Below are 22658 nucleotides of genomic sequence, written 5' to 3'. Positions count from 1 at the left end.
GGGGCAAAATGTCTGAAAAATGTCTGCTTCATCAGTCTATGCAGCACGGTGTCTCAGCTTGTCTTCATTAGATGCTAGTGTCCCGAAGAAATAGGCTCCAGTTTCTACTGCAAACAGGCAAAGAGCAAAAACTTCCTCCTCCCAAATTCTTATATAGGCTTCCAGCAAAGGTGTGGCCAAGAGTGAATCTAGATTAAGAATTAGAGGTGTTTATCTTCATAGCCAAATCCAAGATCATGCTTAAGGACAAGCGATATGTACCTGTAAAGAAGGCACATCCATACAAATGGAGGAATTTCCACCCTGACACAGTTCCCTTAATCTTTCCATATATCTGTCTTTTCCATAACCCTCACAGATGCCCAGGTTCATTCCTGGGAAGAGGAGGAGGTCAGTGGCAGTCTACCCTCCAGAAAGTCTCCTGGGATGCAGGTGTGCCCTGGAAACCCTGCCATCCAAAGTTTTGATGCCTCCTGCATCTTGCCTTCCAGGCAGGAAGAAGGTCAGAACATGGCTGTTTTTGATGTCCCCAAGCCAGTGCTCAGGCAGAATGGTGGAAACACAGCCTCACAAGACCTGCTGGATCAAAAGCTACAGGGTACCATGCATCAACAAACCATTGCGGTCCCCAAAAGAATGGAGTCAGTGAAGCATTTCACACAGAGTCAAAAGCCCAGGGTCCCAGTGGGAAAAAGCAGCCCAGTCAGAATCCTGCTCACCGCTAGGACAAGACAGAATCCCAAACTCAGCTTCTGGGACCCACAGGAGAAAGCTTTCTGGCATCACACACGGCCTATCCAGAATCTCCCGAGTAAACCAAGAGTCAACTCTACCAGTGCATCAGTGGAGAGCAATGCAATGACTGTTTTGTAGGCCTGCCAGGATAGGCAGTTCCCTCCCATTGCCAACAGACTTGGACTAAAAGATTCAGCTGAAAAGAGCAAGAAAACAGCAGTCCAGGAGCCCAGCACTGAACAAAAACAGCTGCCACGGACCGGCCCAGTCGGGCTCCCGTCGTCCGCGGGAGAACAAGGCTTTAGACAGGAAGACACGGTTTCGGCGAAGAATTGACAGACAGAGACACCTTGATGGTTTTGACTCTGCTGCCACTTTACTGAAATCAAGCTAGTATTTTTATAATGATTTCACAAAAGGCACCTTAAAATTGGCATACTTCCCAGAACATTTAGACTTTTACCAAGAATACAAAGTTTACATTTTAACTCAAAATGCAATCAAACATAAAGCAGTACCCACAAATAATCTTGGCCTAAAAACTTTTTGATCAGAGTCAACAAAGGAAAAGAAACCTCAAATATAGTTTCATTATTGCTAACCAATGAAGAGGAAAGTCAGGAGCTAAGTCAGATGCCTGCCAAAGTCCCTCTCTATAACAAAATCTAACTACACCTTTGTTAACCCTCCTCCCATATGTCCTGCTTAAGATTTATGATCTTCTCTAGGAACAAGGCACTGAAGGGAGGGGGAAACTCCCGCCAGCTGCACCTCTCATGCTATTATTTCTTAAGAAGGAGCCTATTATTATTTTACTATTCTTAATGCCTATTAATACTAAATTTAATTCATTACTTTTCTTAAACTTATTTTTATTAAAGCCTTTAACAATCTACTAATAATAATTTTTTTTTATAAAGTTAGTTGTGCTGTTTCAGGTGTCACAGGGAAAGATCAAAGAATTTATTATTCCAGCCCCAGAGCCACAACTGAAGAAGCGTAGAAATCTCAGAACACGTCTCTTTTCCAAGTGGGATGAGTTTGCCAGGGACCTTCCAGGGGGCATTATTTCCGGGGAAATCATATCCCCCGCCCTGTAGCTTATGCTACTATGGCGACACTGGCGTGGGTGTGGCAAAGCAGGGCCGCTCTGGTCTCAGCCACACCCTGTATTCAGTCCAGTCCGCTTTGTTTTAGTGTCTTTGTCGGTCTCCTCTCTCTCTTCACCCCCTCTCTGTCTATGATTCAATCTTCATCACTATCTCTCTATCTCTACTTCCCTGTGTTCATCCTTCCCTCCCTGCTCTCCACATTTCCCGCTCCCCTAACTCCTCCACACATTCTCTTTGGGCCGCTCATCTTGCCTTTCCCTTGCAAGTGTCTCTAACTCTATCCTGCTTCTCCTCCTCCTCTACCTCCACCTCTCCTTCCCCCCTATGTCCCTTCCCTGCCCCATCCAGCTTCCCATCTACTCCCACACACCTCTTTCTCCATGTGTATTCTTCCCCTCAACCCTCTCTCACAGATACAGTCTCACTACACATCTTTGGCAATGGCACTGCAAAATGTTATCATAGGAATTAGAGAATTCGCTGCCAGTATAGCAGCTTCACTCATGTGCTTGGTGGTTCAGCTGGTAGAATACTAGGTTCCTCTCCCTACTGATGAGCACTAAGTCAACACACTGTAGGTTGAGGCTCATTTTAATGCTGAGAAATATCTAAATGTAAGAGGAATCAGTTGAGTGGATCAGATGACGAGGATTAGATGGCAAGGTGACCCTTGAGAGTGCTTAGGTGTCTATGGGCCAGTCCCCAGATTTTCACCTTCCATGCAAACATACATTATGCAGTGGAAGCCAAGGTTCTGGCCTTCTGCTGTGGCCTCTACTCATCTGTCTGCCTAAAATGAGGCACTTAGAGTGTGTGGTCATCTCCATTTTTTCCTCCTCAGGGTAGTTAAGATCCAGACTAAAGCCTGTGTGATCCTGCCTCAAGATCAGGTGTTCCTCTTAAAGTGATAATTGGATTACATGACTTCATGGATTCCACAATCTTGACTGGACCTTGTAAATAGCCTGGGGAGGAACTTTCCACTCCAGTTGCAGCCGGCCTTCTGAGAGCAGCCTCTTGCCTGGTGTGCACAGCTCAGAGATCCTGCTTTAGACCCCCTCTTCCCACATCTGATCCCCATTCCATCTCCTGCACAGTTCCCTCTCTCAATCCACTTCTGCTGTCTATTCTATTTCCCCTTCGGAGTGACATTCCAGCACCACCCATTGGGCCCTTCTTTTACTAGGTCCAGGAATCCCTGAGAGAAGACCTAGGCCTCAGGTAGTATACAAAAGCAAGGAGTGTTTACTCTACAGAAATTGCCAGCATGCTGGGGCAATTTAAAGGCTCAATTTAAAGACAGTTAGGGGATTTCCCAGTGTGGTTAGGTGATCTTTATGTTGATTGGTTGGTACTGATCTAGGGGATACAGGGGAACTCATGATTGGTGTGCAGTTAGGGGGACTGCAGGGAGTGCCCAGGTAACAAAGTGTGCCCAGGTAATGAAGTGTAATTTTGACTAGCTAGGCAGCGTGTTTCTAACTGACCTTTAATTTGATTGGTCAAGTGCTTGGGAACTTTATTAAGTTATTGTTTCTAGCTTTCAGGGAAAGCTGGAAACAATATCTGGCTTACATGGACTGTAGTTTCATGTTTTGAGAAATAGAAACCCAGGTCTGTTCAATCTGAAGCCAATTTTGAAGCCTGCCATGGAGTCAGACTGACTTACTATTCTCCTCACTTGTTACTTAGCTTCTTTGGGTCTGTGGATTGTAGTCTGGTTTATTCTGTACTGCGGATCTAGTACCCACTATAACTGAGTACATACCATGTGCATCTTTCTGCGTCTGGGTTACCTCACTTAGGATGATCTTTTCTAGTTCCATCCATTTGCCTGAAAATTCCATGATTTCTTTGTTTTTAATAGATGAGTAGTATTCCATTGTGCAAATGTGCCACAGTCTCTTTATCCATTCTTTGGTTGAGGGACATCCAGTTTCTGGCTATTATGAATAAAGCTGATATGAGCACAGTTGAACAAGTGTCTTGGTGGTATGGTGGAGCATCTTTATGGTATATGCCCAGGAGTGGTATAGCTGCGTCTTGAGATAGAACTATTCCCAATTTTCTAAGAAATTGACAGATTGATTTCCAGAGAGGTTGGACAGGTTTGCACTCCCACCAACAATGGAGGAGTGTTTCCCTTTCTCCATATCCTCTTCATCATGTGGTATCACTTGAGTTTTTAATCTAGCCATTTTGACTGATGTAAAATGGAATTATGATTAAGTGGTTTCAATTTGCATTTCTCTGATGGCTAAGGACATTGAGCATTTTTTTTTATGTGCTTCTCAGTTATTTGAGATTCCTTGGTTGTGAATTCTCAGTTTAGCTCTGTAGCCCATATTTTAATTGGATTATTTGATTTATTGATGTTTAATTTCTTAAGTTCTTTGTATATTTTAGATATTAGTCTTCTGATGTAGGGTTGGTGAAGATCTTTCCCCAATCTGTCGGTTGCCATTTTGTTGTATTGACAGTGTCCTTTGACTTACAGAAGCTTCTCAGTTTCATGAGATCCCATTTATTAATTGTTGATCTCAGAGACTGTGCGGTTGCTGTTCTGTTCAAGAAGTTGTCTCCTATGCCAGTAAGTTCCAGACTTTTTCGCACTTTATCTTCTAACAGATTTAGAGTCTATGGTTTTTTGTTTGTTTGTTTGTTTGTTTGTTTTGTTTTGTTTTGTTTTTGTCAAGGTCTTTGATCCACTTGGAATTGAATTTTGTGCAGGGTGATAAATACGGGTCTATTTGCATTTTTCTATATGCAGACACTCAGTTAGACCAGTACCATTTGTTGAAGATGCTTTCTTTTTTCCATTGTATGGTTTTGGCTTCTTGGTTGAAAATCAAGTGCCTGTATTAGTGTGGGTTTATTTCTGGATCTTCAATTTTGTTCCATTGATCAACCTGTCTGTTTCTATGCCAATACCATGCAGTTTTTATTACTATTGCTCTGTAGTATAGCTTGAAATCAGGGATGTTGATACCACCAGAAGTTCTTTTATTGTTCAGAATTGTTTTGGCTATCCTGGGTCTTTTATTTTTCCATACTAAGTTAATGGTTGTTCTTTCCAGGTCTGTAAAGAATTTTGTTGAAATTTTGATGGGAATTGCATTGAATCTGTAGATGGCTTTTGGCAGGATGGTAATTTTTATTATGATAATCCTACTTATTCAAGAGCATGGGAGATCTTTCCATCTTCTAAAATCTTCTCTAGTTCCTTTCTTCAAAGACTTGAAATTCTTGTCATATAGGTCTTTCACTTCCTTGGTTAGAATTACACCAAAATATTTTATATTATTTGTTGCTATTGTGAAGGGTGTTGTTTCCCTAATATCTTTTTCAGGCCTTTTGTCACTTCTATAAAGGAGGGCTATTGATTTTTTGAGTTAATTTTGTATCCAGACACTTTGTTGAAGGTATTTATCAGCTGTAGGAGTTCTCTGGTGTCACTTAGTGTCTTAGGGTCACTTATGTATATTATCATATCATCTGCGAATGGCAATACTTTGACTTTTTCCTTTCCAATTTGTCTAGTTTTGATCTCCTTTACTTGTCTTATTGCTCTCACTAGAAGTTCAAGTACTATATTGAGGAGATATGGTGAGAGTGGCAGCCTTGTTTTGGCCCTGATTTTAGCGGGAATGCTCTAAGTTTCTCTCCATTTAACTTGATGTTGACTATTGGCTTGCTGAATATTGCCTTTATTGGGTCCAGGTATGTGCCTTGAATCCTTGATCTCTCTAAGACTTTAAACATGAAGGGGTTTGGCCAAGGGCCTTCAGCATCTAATGAGATGATTATGTGGTTTTCCTTCTTTCAGTTTGTTTATATGGTGGATTACATGGTTTTTGTATGTTGAACCATCCCTGCATTCCTGGGATGAAGCCTACTTGATCATAGAGTATGATATTTTTGATGTGTTTCTGGGATTCAGTTTGCAAGTATTTTATTGACTATTTTTGCGTCAATGTTCATAAGGGATATTGGTCTGAAATTCTCTTACTTTGTTGGGTCTTTGTATGGTTTAGGTATCAGGGTGACTGTAGCCTCATAGAATGAGTTTGGCAATATTCCTTTCATTTCTATTTTGTGGAATACTTTGAGGAATACTGGCATTAGTTCTTCTTTGAAAGCCTGGTAAAATTCTGTGCTAAAACCATCTGGCCCAGGGCTCTTTTTGGTTGGGAGGCTTTTGATGTCTGCTTCTATTTCCTTAGGGGCATGGGTTTATTTAAATTGTTAACCTGATTTAACTTTGGCAAGAAAATCATTCATTTTATTTAGATTTTCCAATTTTGTGGTGTATAGGTGTTTGAAGTATGATCTAATGATTTTTTGGATTTCCTTGGTGTCTGTCGTTATATCCCCCTTTTTATTTCTGATTTTATTAATGTGGATACTCTCCCTCCTTTTAGTTAGTTTGGCTAAGGGTTTGTCTGTCTTGTTAATTTTCTCAAAAAACCGGCTTTTGGTTTTTTGATTCTCTGTATTGTTCTCTTTGTTTCTAGGTTATTGATTTCAGCCCTGAGTTTGATTTATTTCTTGCTGTTGACTCCTCTTGAGTGTGTTTGTTTCCTTTTTTTTTTTTTTTCTAGAGCTTTCAGGTGAGCTGTTAAGTTGCTAGTATGAACTCTCTCCTCTTTATGAAGACACTGAATGATATGAACTTTTCTCTTAGCACTGCTTTCGTTGTGTCCCATAAGTTTGGGTATGTTGTGCCTTCATTTTCATTGAATTCTAGAAAGTCTTTAATTTCTTTCTTTCTTTCCTCCCTGACTCAGTGATCATTAAGTAGAGAGTTGTTCAGTTTCCATGAGTTTGTAGGCATTCTATTGCATCTATTTATGTTGAAGTCTAGCTTTAATCCATCGTGGTCTGATAGAATACAACGTTCTGTTTCAGTTTCCTTGTATTTGTTGAGGCTTGCTTTGTGTCTGAGTATGTGGTCAGTTTTGGAGAAGGCCCCATAAGGTGCTGAGAATAAAGTGTATTCTTCTGCGTTTGGATGGAATGTTCTGTAGATATCTGTGAGTTCCAATTGACTCATAACATCAATTACTTTCGTTATTTCTCTGTTTAGTTTCTGTCTCAATGATCTGTCATCTGTCTATTGGTGAGAGAAGTGTATTGAAGTCTCCTGATAGTAGCATGTGTGGATCTATGTGTGATTTAAGCTTTAGTAATGTTTCTTTTACAAATGTGGGTGCTTTTGTATTTGGGGCATAGATGTTTAGAATTGAGTTGTCATTTTGGTCAATTTTTTTCTTTGATGAGTCTGAAGTGCTCTCCCCATCACTTTCGATTAATTTTGGTTGAAAGCCTATTTTATTAGATATTAGAATAGCTACTCCATTTGTTTCTTGTGTCCATTTGCTTGGAAAGCCTTTTTCTAGCCCTTTATTCTGAGGTAGTCTATCGTTATTGTTAAGAGTCTTCTATTCCTATTATTCTTAGGTTTGGTCTTTTCATATTGTCCCAGATTTCTTAGATATTTTGTGTCAGGAACTTTTTAGATTTAACATTTTCTTTGACTGATGTATCAGTTTCTTCAATCATATCTTGTACACCTGAGATTCTCTCTTCCAACTCTTGTATTCTGTTATTGATGCTTGTTTCTATAGTTTCCTTTCTCTTCCCTAGATTTTCCTTCTCCAGGATTACCTTGGATTGTGTTTTCTTTATTGCTTCTATTTCCATTTTAAGGTACTAGACAGTTTTATTCATTTCCTTTTCCCATTTGGTTGTCTTTTTATGTATTTCTTTCAGGGATTTACTTAGTTCCATCACCTGTTTGATTGTATTTTCCTGTGTTTCCTTTAGGGATTTATTTCATTCCTTCACCTGTTTGGTTGTATTTTCCTGTAGTTCTTTAAGTGATTATTTTTTTTCTTTTAAGGCCTCTATCATTTTCATAATCTCGAATTTAAGATTGTTTTCTTGTGCTTCCAGTGTGATGGTATCCTCAGGGCTTGCTGTGGTAGGATATCTGCGTTTTGGGGGGTGCCATTCAGCTCTGAGTTTTGTTGCTGGTGTTCTTGTGCTGTCCTCTAGCCCTTTAGTTTCTGTTACTAGGAGGCCTGGTGGGCTCTGATGGAAATATGTCTCTGGGGTTGTAGATAGAGCTCATGGTCCCGGATGGCCGGAGTCTGCTGGTTTTCCTGCTGCCTTCTAATCTGTACTGTCTCCTGTGCCTCAGATTGGGGTGGGATTTGGGGAATGGTGCAGGCAGGGGGACTGGGTTGGTCTCAGGGCGCAGGGCAGGCTGGGTTCCAGGAAACGGCGCAGGCCAGGGAACTGCTGCTTCCTCTGATCTGTCCTGGTCTTGGGGACTGCAGACCCGGGTGGGTGGCTCAGGCCAAGTATTCTTGTTATGTCATGATGCTTAATTGCATTGGTTCAAAATCTTTTGTTTGCATCTGATTCAGGAAATCAAAGCCAACAGATCCAGAAGATGGAGTCACACATGAAGACCCAGGGCCATGGAGCAGTTCTAGCAACAGGCAACCAGGGAAAGCCAACAGGCCCATGGGCACAGAATGTGCCCCCACCGGAAGAGGAGAACCCTAGGGTGAGTGGAGGCCTGTATGTGTCAGTAACTACTGGGGCTAGGTGAGACATGGACTGGGCTTCTTCATAGAACATCTGTGTTGAGGGCTTTCCACCAGAGAAGATTGCTGGGAACATGGGTTTAAGTCAATAGAAAGTCTTGATTAACCAGCTGGCAAAGTACACTGAGCAGGTCCTCTGCATCCCAGGGGATAACTGAGCTTTTCTCAGAGTTAACTTTCAAGCACAAAATCATATTCTGGATCGACATACTTCAGTTACCCAGAACATGAGGCCAAAGGCAGAAATGCCAAGGCCAAAAGGCAAGGGTTATACATTGAGATATTTTTCCAGAACTATGGACCTGAATGGACTGGGTCTTGTTTTCATTATGGCCGACTGAAGTGACTATGGAATGAGTTTCACAGCATAAATAGTGCTTTCATCAGGGAGTCAGTTGTGCCAATATCTAGGGGTTTGCTAAGTTTTGGGCTCTGTTAAATTTGTTGCGTTCATTCATGGTCCTGACCATAGCAGAAGTATCAGAAGGCCAGGCAGAGGAGCTGCTCTCCCTGCATGTGGACCTAAGAAGACACTGGGAAGTAGGCCCAGGCTCTTCAGCAGGATTGGTTCTTTGGCAGATACAGGGTTCACACCCATTCAAATGTTAAGTGTGCTTGTGTTTTTTTTTTTTTGCTTCATGCTCCGTTCTTATCACTCACTGACTTGTGATTTTTTTTTTCCTGAGTTCACTTGTTCTGATTTTTGTGTCCTTGAGACATCAGTCTCCTCTGCAAGCCTATTGTTCTCACCCAGGGGCTTCCCAAATTTATAAATATAGATAGCTGGAGGTGATCTTGATGGACAGGTTCTGCCTACTTCTACATATCCTAAGGATGACAGAGCCTAGGCTTCCACCAAACATTGTTCATATGGATTTAAGTTGAGAATCTCCCAATCTAGCCCATAGACGCCTGAGCTCTCATACCAGCTCCCTTGCTTTAAACTTTACCCTCTTCTTCATTGTCTGCTGAATTCTATATGAGAAAAGAGAAATGTCTTATGACTGGTATTGTTAATAAAATATAGCTTGGATACAATACATTGAATGACCTCATGAGAAGCACATGGCATGTAGCAGCCCAAGGACAACACAGGGTGTGGTACCTGAGGAGATGCACAAAGAGAAACCTTGGCTGACATCTGTTTGGGGCCCACCACTCACAGAGAGCTATAGACACAGCTCTGAAAGATCTCAGCAGGCTAACAGGGAAGAGAAAGGAAAATCACTGAAGTGTGCCAGCCAGTCAGACAGGCCAAGCTGTGGGGCTTCCACTCAGTGTCAAACACTGCCTCAAGCACATAAGTTACAAAAAAAATGCATGATGAAACCAATATCTTCCAGGAGCTTCAGCACTCTGCTCTGAAACTCCAGGTGCCTTGATTTTCACATGAATATGAGAAACATATATACACACAGCCACACAAAAACAAACAGAGAGGCAATATGGGGGTGAGGGGCAGTGAACACAACAGTTTGATGCATCCTTCAAGCCCAAACTACAAAGGGTGCTGAGATGAAAGGGTGTAATGAACAGCCAGGATTTAGACTTTGTGAGGAATGCAAAGTCCTGGCCTCATAAATGGAAAGCAAGCAAAAGCAGAGGTATGGGGACAGTGAGTGGCCTCATAGTGGATAAAACTCAGAATAGGAACTCAGTAAGAAGCCCACTGAGTCCTAAAATTGATGCAATTGACCTTTGTGACCATGACATCTGTGACCAGCAGCCTGGAAGGACAGGCCTACAAACTGCCCTGTCTCTCAATGGTCTTAAGATCACAAGGTGGGGGTACCTATGCACAGTGTCAGAACGGCAAACCTGATGGGGTAGGTTGAGAGCCTCTTGGGTTTGTGGCTCGTTATTGGGCCATAGGTCCTGTGAAAACCCCATGCCTTCGGCCCAAGAACACCACTGCGGACATAATTTCTAGGCCAATTTTATTACTGGAAGTGGAAAACATCATACAATATGACAACTCATGCAGAGTTAGGACGTTGAGGTAGCTGAAAAGACATACTGTATACAGGTCATTGATAATCACAATGGAGAGGACAGGTGACTTTTCTTCAGAGGTCTTCTCAGGTCAGAGTCCAGAGTCCATGCTGAGGTGAGGCTCTGTGCAGAGATGTGAGTCCACGCACACCAGAAGGGTCATTTGGAAGTGGATCTGACAGGTCCCAGTCATGTCATCTAGCTGGCTAACCCAGAGAGGACCAGTCTGAAAGTGTCTGTCAAGTCTGAGCAGGAGGGTGGCATCTGCTGTCCCATCACTCACTGCCCATCACTGTCTTCTGAAGAGGAGGAGACCTGAAGGTCCTCATAGAGGACACTCACTGGGACCTGGGAGCGTGCTGCTTCACCTTTCTCCAGGAAGGCAGGGCCCTCCCAAGGAGCTGTTTGCTTCTCATGGGCAAGTGCTGGGGACACTGTCAGGAACCTGGAGCTCCAGCAGTCACCATTAAGTCTAGTAAAGACCATTCTCAGGGACTGGCGTACAGCATGGCTGGTAGATGGTTGAGAGGACTCAGCATAGGGTGTGGCTGAGACCAGAGCAGGCCTGCTTGGTAGCTGTTCTTGGTCAGTGCTGGGCAGCTGGGCTGCTATTTTCTTGCTCACTGGCACTGCATCTTTCAGTCCAAGTCTGTTGGCAATGGGAAGAGACTGCCTATCCCGGCAGGCCTTCAAAACAGTGCTTGCATTGCTCTCCTCTGGTGCACTGGTAGAGTTGACTCTTAGTCTCTTTGAGGATTTCTGGCTAGGCAGTGTGGGCTGCCAAGAAGCTTTCTCACCTGGGGTCCAGAAGCTAAGTTCAGGGTTCTGTCTTCCCTGATGGAGGGCAGCATGCTGGCTGCGCTGTGTTTTCACACCGGGACCCTGGGCTTCTGACTCTGTGTGAAATGCTTCACTGACTCCATTCCTTTTAGGGACCACAATGGGTTGTTGATGTGAGACACCCCGGAGCTTTTGATGCAGCAGGTCTTGTGAGGCTGTGTTTCCACCACCCTGCCTGAACACTGGCTGTGAGACCCCAGGGACAGCCATGTTCTGACCTTCTTCCTGCCTGGAAGGTAAGATGCAGGAGGCATCAGAGCTTTGGATGGCTCCAGGGTTTCCAGGGCACATCCGCTTCCCAGGAGACTTTCTGGCACGTGACACAGTAATCTGAATTTGGTTGGTCACAGACTTCTTTGTGTTTCCAGGACTGAACACTGGCATCTTGGGATGCTGTGAAAATAACAATTGCAGGATAAATTGACTATGTAAGTCTTCCAAATAACACAAGGACCTCATAAGATTATCATGACAGAAAAACTCTTGTATAAGTTCACTTTAAGGTGAAGGTACTCAGTCTGAAATGGTCTACATTAGTTATCCAAAAGCTGCAGAATGAGAACCTGTGGTGGGGGAGATGCAGAGGGATTGGGACATGCAATGTGAAGAGTTTCAGCCTCACTGTGAAGTTTCCTTGAGCTGAACTCTCATCACTCAAATGTATCTGCATGTGTACATGTGTTTTATGTAAAGAATATATGATTTTTACAGAAATCTTTACTTATTTATATATGATATAAATAGACAGCTAAGCAGAGGGCCATGAGCCTTTTGTGGTCAAGAGAAAAACAATTCAAATTACCACGCAATTTCCAGTGTATTGAAAACCCCTAATCATGTCACCTAGGATGTAAAACAGGGGAAAAGGTATGTTAAGATGACATGACTTGAATATGACTCTCAAAATGAGAGTCAACTCTGCAGCCAACATATTGGGATGGAATAAAAATAAAATAAAAATTTTAAAGGATATATTCATTGCCCTAAAAGTTCTCCAATAAAAGTCTAGATTTTGGAAGCAGCACACAGAATCAGTTCAAAATGGAAACATTAAAATCTGAGAGAAGATCATTAGAAGGCTAGAAGAGCAGGCCATGTTTGTAATATGACCTCAGAAGGAAGGACCACATGGAGACCAGGAGACAAGGTCATGCTCAAGGACAGGTGAGGAGGAGCCTGCCCATCCTCCAGGAGAACTGGTCTACCAAAGGAGAAGCACACAGCAGAGGCTCACTTGCTCCCCAAAACCCAAGTCAGTCTGAACTATGAAAATGACCAAATGAGTCCTTGCTGCATCAGAGAGGACTGATTCGATGTGACATGCATGGGGTCGTGAATGGAGCAAGCAGGTGGTGCAGCAGGGAATGGGCAGGTGGGGCAGAGCACAGAGAAAGGGACTTTCAGGAACAGAGCAACTGCTGCTACTCACAACCAGGTTGATGTGCTGGCCCCTCCTCTGTGGATCCATGGGGAGTTTCTGGAAGGGAGCCTTCCTCTGCTGCTCATCACCTCTGTGGGACAGACAATGGTGTGGAAACACATCAGCTCTACCCACCCATTCACCCACTCTCACTCACCCACTCTCCACTCACTCTCTGTAGCTAGTATACTACTTACTAGCTGTCTGGCCCTTTCAGTGTTTGGGGACAGAGAGATGAGTGATGGTACCCCATGAGCTTTGCTGCACCCAGAGCCTTCCCTCTGGCCAGCCCTTCCCCATCACTCACCTCTGTCCAGTGACTTGACTAGGTTTCTTTTCTGTCTTGGCCTGGCTTATGGGCCCTGGTTTCTGGAGACCCTGTGTCCTGCGAGGATCCTGATTCTCTTTCTCCTTCCTGGCTCCCAGAGGCTGTGGATCTAGGAGCTTTTGGCCATACTTGATTGGGCACCTTCTGCTCCTTGCTGTGTGGCCAAAGGCCCCACACTCTCTGCATTTTACCTGTGAGTAGCAAATGAGATATTAGTGAGTCAAAAAGGGATCCAGGTACCTCTTAGGGATAAAGGGTTAAAATGCCTGCAATGTTTTCTCTCCAGAAAATGGTTGTTTCTTTGAACCCGGAAGAGGTAAGCACACTTGAAAGATGCATGAGTGATGTCAGTGAGCCTTGTATGTGCCAAAGGACCAATCCTGCTAAAGAGAGGCTGGGCTTACTTCCCAGTGTCTACTCAGGTCCACATGCAGGGGGAGTAGTTCCTTTGCCTGGCCTTCTGATACCTCTGCTACAGTCAGGACCATGGACAGATGCAACATTTCACAGGGCCCCAGAACTTAATAAATTCCCAGACACTGGCACAACTAATTCCACAATGGAAGCTTCATTCAGACTGTAGAACTCAACCCACAGACACTATCACCTAACAAAATGAAAACAAGACCCAATGTGTCTGAGTCCACAGTCCTGGGAAAATCTCCCATGTCTCTCACCTGTGCATTTCTGCTTCTGGCCTACTGTTCTGGGTAACAGAAGTATGTCAACCCAAAACATGTTTGTTTGTTTGGTTGGTTTTTGTTTTTGTGCTTAAAACCTCACCCCAAGAAAGGTTCAGTGATCCCCTGGGATACAGAGGATCCAGTCAGTACTCTGCCACCTGGCTAATCAGGACTTTCTATTGACTTAAAGCCATGTTCCCAGCAGTCTTCTCTGGTGGAAAACCCACAACAAATAGGTTCTCTGAGGGAGCCCAGTTCGTGTCTCACCTAGCCCCAGTGGTTGATGACACATTAAGGGCTCTACTTACCATAATGTTCTCTTCTTGCCATGGGGGAACCTTCTGTGTCATGGGCCCTCTTGGCTTACTCTGGACTTTCTGGGCTGGAACAGCTTTATGGTCCTGAATCTTCATGTGTGTCTCCTGCTTTATCGCTGAATCTGGAGTTGTTGGCTTTGATTTCTTGAATCAGAAGGAAACAAAAGAGTTTTAACCAATGAAATTAGTCCAGCTCCCACTCCATGGAGCCTTTCCCAACTTAGACTGTGCTTCCCCCTGGCAACCAGCTCTCCTGGCACCTGAGCTTCATCCCGATGCAGGTCTGGGCTCACTGGATATAACAGGGCACAATCTGTGGCAGAACAACAGCTTAGAGAGGCTTCAGAGCCAGCCTCCTTGATATAGGACATGCGAGCTGTAACAAATTTTGTAGAGGAATTTTAATTCAGAGCATGACTGTTCTGGCAAGAGATCCAAAGACCTTCTAGGTCTATGTGATACGGCTGGAGTACAAACATGCTTTTAATCCAGGAGGCATAGACAAGGCCAGCCTGGTATAGAGCAAGTTTCAGGTTCAGAAAAGCTGCTGGCACACACCTTTAACCCCAAACGATGAAGGTAAAGTTAATTTGTAAAAGGAAACACCCAGGTTTGAAAGTGATGTCTAATTGAATCACAGAAAAAGAAAGTGACAAATCTGAGAAGATTCTACAAAACAGGATACACCCACTTTCACAAGAAGAGAGAAAAACTTAAGGGGCAATGCAGAGAGAGGAAGGAGGCAGTTTTAGAGGGACAGTAATGCTGAGACAGGTCGCAGAGAGAGAACTCGGGTGAAGACCAAATGAACTAGAGAATGAGAAGGAGCCAGGGGATTAGAGCAGATTGCTGGATTTAGTTTGAGGCCAAGCAGAACAATTCAGAGGCCAAGAGAAAAGCCAGATTGAATAAGTCAGCTGGGAGAGAGTTTGGGTCAGAACAGCTGAATTGAATCAGCCAGCTATGAGCTTAGAAAGAACTAGACAGGATGAGCTGAATAGCAGTCAGTCTCAGAGGCTAAAATCATTCTAGGCCTCGGTTATATTGTATGGAGGCTGGAAGCTTCCAAGAGTAGGGCTAGGTTAGCAGACAGAGGAAGCCTCCCAGACAACAACTGAAACAGGTGAATAAATGTCCTCTTACAGGACTTACTGCAAGACTCACCTTTGCAGAGCAACTGAGCAGCTCCTGTGTCTTCAGGGTCTTTTTCCAAATATGGTGCTGGATTTCTTTCATGGGGCAAAATGTCTGAAAAATGTCTGCTTCATCAGTCTATGCAGCACGGTGTCTCAGCTTGTCTTCATTAGATGCTAGTGTCCCGAAGAAATAGGCTCCAGTTTCTACTGCAAACAGGCAAAGAGCAAAAACTTCCTCCTCCCAAATTCTTATATAGGCTTCCAGCAAAGGTGTGGCCAAGAGTGAATCTAGATTAAGAATTAGAGGTGTTTATCTTCATAGCCAAATCCAAGATCATGCTTAAGGACAAGCGATATGTACCTGTAAAGAAGGCACATCCATACAAATGGAGGAATTTCCACCCTGACACAGTTCCCTTAATCTTTCCATATATCTGTCTTTTCCATAACCCTCACAGATGCCCAGGTTCATTCCTGGGAAGAGGAGGAGGTCAGTGGCAGTCTACCCTCCAGAAAGTCTCCTGGGATGCAGGTGTGCCCTGGAAACCCTGCCATCCAAAGTTTTGATGCCTCCTGCATCTTGCCTTCCAGGCAGGAAGAAGGTCAGAACATGGCTGTTTTTGATGTCCCCAAGCCAGTGCTCAGGCAGAATGGTGGAAACACAGCCTCACAAGACCTGCTGGATCAAAAGCTACAGGGTACCATGCATCAACAAACCATTGCGGTCCCCAAAAGAATGGAGTCAGTGAAGCATTTCACACAGAGTCAAAAGCCCAGGGTCCCAGTGGGAAAAAGCAGCCCAGTCAGAATCCTGCTCACCGCTAGGACAAGACAGAATCCCAAACTCAGCTTCTGGGACCCACAGGAGAAAGCTTTCTGGCATCACACACGGCCTATCCAGAATCTCCCGAGTAAACCAAGAGTCAACTCTACCAGTGCATCAGTGGAGAGCAATGCAATGACTGTTTTGTAGGCCTGCCAGGATAGGCAGTTCCCTCCCATTGCCAACAGACTTGGACTAAAAGATTCAGCTGAAAAGAGCAAGAAAACAGCAGTCCAGGAGCCCAGCACTGAACAAAAACAGCTGCCACGGACCGGCCCAGTCGGGCTCCCGTCGTCCGCGGGAGAACAAGGCTTTAGACAGGAAGACACGGTTTCGGCGAAGAATTGACAGACAGAGACACCTTGATGGTTTTGACTCTGCTGCCACTTTACTGAAATCAAGCTAGTATTTTTATAATGATTTCACAAAAGGCACCTTAAAATTGGCATACTTCCCAGAACATTTAGACTTTTACCAAGAATACAAAGTTTACATTTTAACTCAAAATGCAATCAAACATAAAGCAGTACCCACAAATAATCTTGGCCTAAAAACTTTTTGATCAGAGTCAACAAAGGAAAAGAAACCTCAAATATAGTTTCATTATTGCTAACCAATGAAGAGGAAAGTCAGGAGCTAAGTCAGATGCCTGCCAAAGTCCCTCTCTATAACAAAATCTAACTACACCTTTGTTAACCCTCCTCCCATATGTCCTGCTTAAGATTTATGATCTTCTCTAGGAACAAGGCACTGAAGGGAGGGGGAAACTCCCGCCAGCTGCACCTCTCATGCTATTATTTCTTAAGAAGGAGCCTATTATTATTTTACTATTCTTAATGCCTATTAATACTAAATTTAATTCATTACTTTTCTTAAACTTATTTTTATTAAAGCCTTTAACAATCTACTAATAATAATTTTTTTTTATAAAGTTAGTTGTGCTGTTTCAGGTGTCACAGGGAAAGATCAAAGAATTTATTATTCCAGCCCCAGAGCCACAACTGAAGAAGCGTAGAAATCTCAGAACACGTCTCTTTTCCAAGTGGGATGAGTTTGCCAGGGACCTTCCAGGGGGCATTATTTCCGGGGAAATCATATCCCCCGCCCTGTAGCTTATGCTACTATGGCGACACTGGCGTGGGTGTGGCAAAGCAGGGCCGCTCTGGTCTCAGCCACACCCTGTATTCAGTCCAGTCCGCTTTGTTTTAGTGTCTTTGTCGGTCTCCTCTCTCTCTTCACCCCCTCTCTGTCTATGATTCAATCTTCATCACTATCTCTCTATCTCTACTTCCCTGTGTTCATCCTTCCCTCCCTGCTCTCCACATTTCCCGCTCCCCTAACTCCTCCACACATTCTCTTTGGGCCGCTCATCTTGCCTTTCCCTTGCAAGTGTCTCTAACTCTATCCTGCTTCTCCTCCTCCTCTACCTCCACCTCTCCTTCCCCCCTATGTCCCTTCCCTGCCCCATCCAGCTTCCCATCTACTCCCACACACCTCTTTCTCCATGTGTATTCTTCCCCTCAACCCTCTCTCACAGATACAGTCTCACTACACATCTTTGGCAATGGCACTGCAAAATGTTATCATAGGAATTAGAGAATTCGCTGCCAGTATAGCAGCTTCACTCATGTGCTTGGTGGTTCAGCTGGTAGAATACTAGGTTCCTCTCCCTACTGATGAGCACTAAGTCAACACACTGTAGGTTGAGGCTCATTTTAATGCTGAGAAATATCTAAATGTAAGAGGAATCAGTTGAGTGGATCAGATGACGAGGATTAGATGGCAAGGTGACCCTTGAGAGTGCTTAGGTGTCTATGGGCCAGTCCCCAGATTTTCACCTTCCATGCAAACATACATTATGCAGTGGAAGCCAAGGTTCTGGCCTTCTGCTGTGGCCTCTACTCATCTGTCTGCCTAAAATGAGGCACTTAGAGTGTGTGGTCATCTCCATTTTTTCCTCCTCAGGGTAGTTAAGATCCAGACTAAAGCCTGTGTGATCCTGCCTCAAGATCAGGTGTTCCTCTTAAAGTGATAATTGGATTACATGACTTCATGGATTCCACAATCTTGACTGGACCTTGTAAATAGCCTGGGGAGGAACTTTCCACTCCAGTTGCAGCCGGCCTTCTGAGAGCAGCCTCTTGCCTGGTGTGCACAGCTCAGAGATCCTGCTTTAGACCCCCTCTTCCCACATCTGATCCCCATTCCATCTCCTGCACAGTTCCCTCTCTCAATCCACTTCTGCTGTCTATTCTATTTCCCCTTCCGAGTGACATTCCAGCACCACCCATTGGGCCCTTCTTTTACTAGGTCCAGGAATCCCTGAGAGAAGACCTAGGCCTCAGGTAGTATACAAAAGCAAGGAGTGTTTACTCTACAGAAATTGCCAGCATACTGGGGCAATTTAAAGGCTCAATTTAAAGACAGTTAGGGGATTTCCCAGTGTGGTTAGGTGATCTTTATGTTGATTGGTTGGTACTGATCTAGGGATACAGGGGAACTCATGATTGGTGTGCAGTTAGGGGGACTGCAGGGAGTGCCCAGGTAACAAAGTGTGCCCAGGTAATGAAGTGTAATTTTGACTAGCTAGGCAGCGTGTTTCTAACTGACCTTTAATTTGATTGGTCAAGTGCTTGGGAACTTTATTAAGTTATTGTTTCTAGCTTTCAGGGAGGTTATTGAGTTATTTTATCTGGCTTACATGGACTGTAGTTTCATGTTTTGAGAAATAGAAACCCAGGTCTGTTCAATCTGAAGCCAATTTTGAAGCCTGCCATGGAGTCAGACTGACTTACTATTCTCCTCACTTGTTACTTAGCTTCTTTGGGTCTGTGGATTGTAGTCTGGTTTATTCTGTACTGCGGATCTAGTACCCACTATAACTGAGTACATACCATGTGCATCTTTCTGCGTCTGGGTTACCTCACTTAGGATGATCTTTTCTAGTTCCATCCATTTGCCTGAAAATTCCATGATTTCTTTGTTTTTAATAGATGAGTAGTATTCCATTGTGCAAATGTGCCACAGTCTCTTTATCCATTCTTTGGTTGAGGGACATCCAGTTTCTGGCTATTATGAATAAAGCTGATATGAGCACAGTTGAACAAGTGTCTTGGTGGTATGGTGGAGCATCTTTATGGTATATGCCCAGGAGTGGTATAGCTGCGTCTTGAGATAGAACTATTCCCAATTTTCTAAGAAATTGACAGATTGATTTCCAGAGAGGTTGGACAGGTTTGCACTCCCACCAACAATGGAGGAGTGTTTCCCTTTCTCCATATCCTCTTCATCATGTGGTATCACTTGAGTTTTTAATCTAGCCATTTTGACTGATGTAAAATGGAATTATGATTAAGTGGTTTCAATTTGCATTTCTCTGATGGCTAAGGACATTGAGCATTTTTTTTTATGTGCTTCTCAGTTATTTGAGATTCCTTGGTTGTGAATTCTCAGTTTAGCTCTGTAGCCCATATTTTAATTGGATTATTTGATTTATTGATGTTTAATTTCTTAAGTTCTTTGTATATTTTAGATATTAGTCTTCTGATGTAGGGTTGGTGAAGATCTTTCCCCAATCTGTCGGTTGCCATTTTGTTGTATTGACAGTGTCCTTTGACTTACAGAAGCTTCTCAGTTTCATGAGATCCCATTTATTAATTGTTGATCTCAGAGACTGTGCGGTTGCTGTTCTGTTCAAGAAGTTGTCTCCTATGCCAGTAAGTTCCAGACTTTTTCGCACTTTATCTTCTAACAGATTTAGAGTCTATGGTTTTTTGTTTGTTTGTTTGTTTGTTTGTTTTGTTTTGTTTTTGTCAAGGTCTTTGATCCACTTGGAATTGAATTTTGTGCAGGGTGATAAATACGGGTCTATTTGCATTTTTCTATATGCAGACACTCAGTTAGACCAGTACCATTTGTTGAAGATGCTTTCTTTTTTCCATTGTATGGTTTTGGCTTCTTGGTTGAAAATCAAGTGCCTGTATTAGTGTGGGTTTATTTCTGGATCTTCAATTTTGTTCCATTGATCAACCTGTCTGTTTCTATGCCAATACCATGCAGTTTTTATTACTATTGCTCTGTAGTATAGCTTGAAATCAGGGATGTTGATACCACCAGAAGTTCTTTTATTGTTCAGAATTGTTTTGGCTATCCTGGGTCTTTTATTTTTCCATACTAAGTTAATGGTTGTTCTTTCCAGGTCTGTAAAGAATTTTGTTGAAATTTTGATGGGAATTGCATTGAATCTGTAGATGGCTTTTGGCAGGATGGTAATTTTTATTATGATAATCCTACTTATTCAAGAGCATGGGAGATCTTTCCATCTTCTAAAATCTTCTCTAGTTCCTTTCTTCAAAGACTTGAAATTCTTGTCATATAGGTCTTTCACTTCCTTGGTTAGAATTACACCAAAATATTTTATATTATTTGTTGCTATTGTGAAGGGTGTTGTTTCCCTAATATCTTTTTCAGGCCTTTTGTCACTTCTATAAAGGAGGGCTATTGATTTTTTGAGTTAATTTTGTATCCAGACACTTTGTTGAAGGTATTTATCAGCTGTAGGAGTTCTCTGGTGTCACTTAGTGTCTTAGGGTCACTTATGTATATTATCATATCATCTGCGAATGGCAATACTTTGACTTTTTCCTTTCCAATTTGTCTAGTTTTGATCTCCTTTACTTGTCTTATTGCTCTCACTAGAAGTTCAAGTACTATATTGAGGAGATATGGTGAGAGTGGCAGCCTTGTTTTGGCCCTGATTTTAGCGGGAATGCTCTAAGTTTCTCTCCATTTAACTTGATGTTGACTATTGGCTTGCTGAATATTGCCTTTATTGGGTCCAGGTATGTGCCTTGAATCCTTGATCTCTCCAAGACTTTAAACATGAAGGGGTTTGGCCAAGGGCCTTCAGCATCTAATGAGATGATTATGTGGTTTTCCTTCTTTCAGTTTGTTTATATGGTGGATTACATGGTTTTTGTATGTTGAACCATCCCTGCATTCCTGGGATGAAGCCTACTTGATCATAGAGTATGATATTTTTGATGTGTTTCTGGGATTCAGTTTGCAAGTATTTTATTGACTATTTTTGCGTCAATGTTCATAAGGGATATTGGTCTGAAATTCTCTTACTTTGTTGGGTCTTTGTATGGTTTAGGTATCAGGGTGACTGTAGCCTCATAGAATGAGTTTGGCAATATTCCTTTCATTTCTATTTTGTGGAATACTTTGAGGAATATTGGCATTAGTTCTTCTTTGAAAGCCTGGTAAAATTCTGTGCTAAAACCATCTGGCCCAGGGCTCTTTTTGGTTGGGAGGCTTTTGATGTCTGCTTCTATTTCCTTAGGGGCATGGGTTTATTTAAATTGTTAACCTGATTTAACTTTGGCAAGAAAATCATTCATTTTATTTAGATTTTCCAATTTTGTGGTGTATAGGTGTTTGAAGTATGATCTAATGATTTTTTGGATTTCCTTGGTGTCTGTCGTTATATCCCCCTTTTTATTTCTGATTTTATTAATGTGGATACTCTCCCTCCTTTTAGTTAGTTTGGCTAAGGGTTTGTCTGTCTTGTTAATTTTCTCAAAAAACCGGCTTTTGGTTTTTTGATTCTCTGTATTGTTCTCTTTGTTTCTAGGTTATTGATTTCAGCCCTGAGTTTGATTTATTTCTTGCTGTTGACTCCTCTTGAGTGTGTTTGTTTCCTTTTTTTTTTTTTTCTAGAGCTTTCAGGTGAGCTGTTAAGTTGCTAGTATGAACTCTCTCCTCTTTATGAAGACACTGAATGATATGAACTTTTCTCTTAGCACTGCTTTCGTTGTGTCCCATAAGTTTGGGTATGTTGTGCCTTCATTTTCATTGAATTCTAGAAAGTCTTTAATTTCTTTCTTTCTTTCCTCCCTGACTCAGTGATCATTAAGTAGAGACTTGTTCAGTTTCCATGAGTTTGTAGGCATTCTATTGCATCTATTTATGTTGAAGTCTAGCTTTAATCCATCGTGGTCTGATAGAATACAACGTTCTGTTTCAGTTTCCTTGTATTTGTTGAGGCTTGCTTTGTGTCTGAGTATGTGGTCAGTTTTGGAGAAGGCCCCATAAGGTGCTGAGAATAAAGTGTATTCTTCTGCGTTTGGATGGAATGTTCTGTAGATATCTGTGAGTTCCAATTGACTCATAACATCAATTACTTTCGTTATTTCTCTGTTTAGTTTCTGTCTCAATGATCTGTCATCTGTCTATTGGTGAGAGAAGTGTATTGAAGTCTCCTGATAGTAGCATGTGTGGATCTATGTGTGATTTAAGCTTTAGTAATGTTTCTTTTACAAATGTGGGTGCTTTTGTATTTGGGGCATAGATGTTTAGAATTGAGTTGTCATTTTGGTCAATTTTTTTCTTTGATGAGTCTGAAGTGCTCTCCCCATCACTTTCGATTAATTTTGGTTGAAAGCCTATTTTATTAGATATTAGAATAGCTACTCCATTTGTTTCTTGTGTCCATTTGCTTGGAAAGCCTTTTTCTAGCCCTTTATTCTGAGGTAGTCTATCGTTATTGTTAAGAGTCTTCTATTCCTATTATTCTTAGGTTTGGTCTTTTCATATTGTCCCAGATTTCTTAGATATTTTGTGTCAGGAACTTTTTAGATTTAACATTTTCTTTGAC

General features: G+C 42.5%; 1 protein-coding gene across 1 annotated transcript; it reads right to left on the bottom strand.

The window, feature by feature from the left end:
• Nucleotides 1-10489: 10489 nt before the first annotated feature.
• On the bottom strand, nucleotides 10490-15277 carry LOC132651987 (putative protein FAM90A13P). Its single transcript, XM_060376883.1, has 5 exons — nucleotides 15206-15277; nucleotides 14033-14185; nucleotides 13021-13232; nucleotides 12723-12804; nucleotides 10490-11686 (listed from the first exon to the last, which is right to left on the bottom strand). Exons 1-5 carry the CDS (start codon nucleotides 15275-15277, stop codon nucleotides 10733-10735), a joined length of 1473 nt encoding a protein of 490 aa, XP_060232866.1. The 3' UTR covers nucleotides 10490-10732.
• Nucleotides 15278-22658: the final 7381 nt, after the last annotated feature.

Source organism: Meriones unguiculatus, unplaced genomic scaffold (genome assembly GCF_030254825.1).
Source record: "Meriones unguiculatus strain TT.TT164.6M unplaced genomic scaffold, Bangor_MerUng_6.1 ChrUnknown_unordered_Scaffold_114, whole genome shotgun sequence".
Classification (NCBI taxonomy): Eukaryota; Metazoa; Chordata; class Mammalia; order Rodentia; family Muridae; genus Meriones; species Meriones unguiculatus.
The sequence above is the reverse complement of the archived record's forward strand: the minus strand, read 5'-3'. Positions and strand labels throughout refer to the sequence as shown.

Coding starts and splice junctions, on each gene's coding strand:
- LOC132651987 (XM_060376883.1), bottom strand. CDS start 15,277: ATGAAAGAAATCCAGCACCATATTTGGAAAAAGACCCTGAAGACACAG. Junction 12,805..13,020: donor AGTCAAGTCACTGGACAGAG/GTGAGTGATGGG, acceptor TCTGTCCCACAG/AGGTGATGAGCAGCAGAGGA. Junction 11,687..12,722: donor GCCAGCACATCAACCTGGTT/GTGAGTAGCAGC, acceptor TTATTTTCACAG/CATCCCAAGATGCCAGTGTT.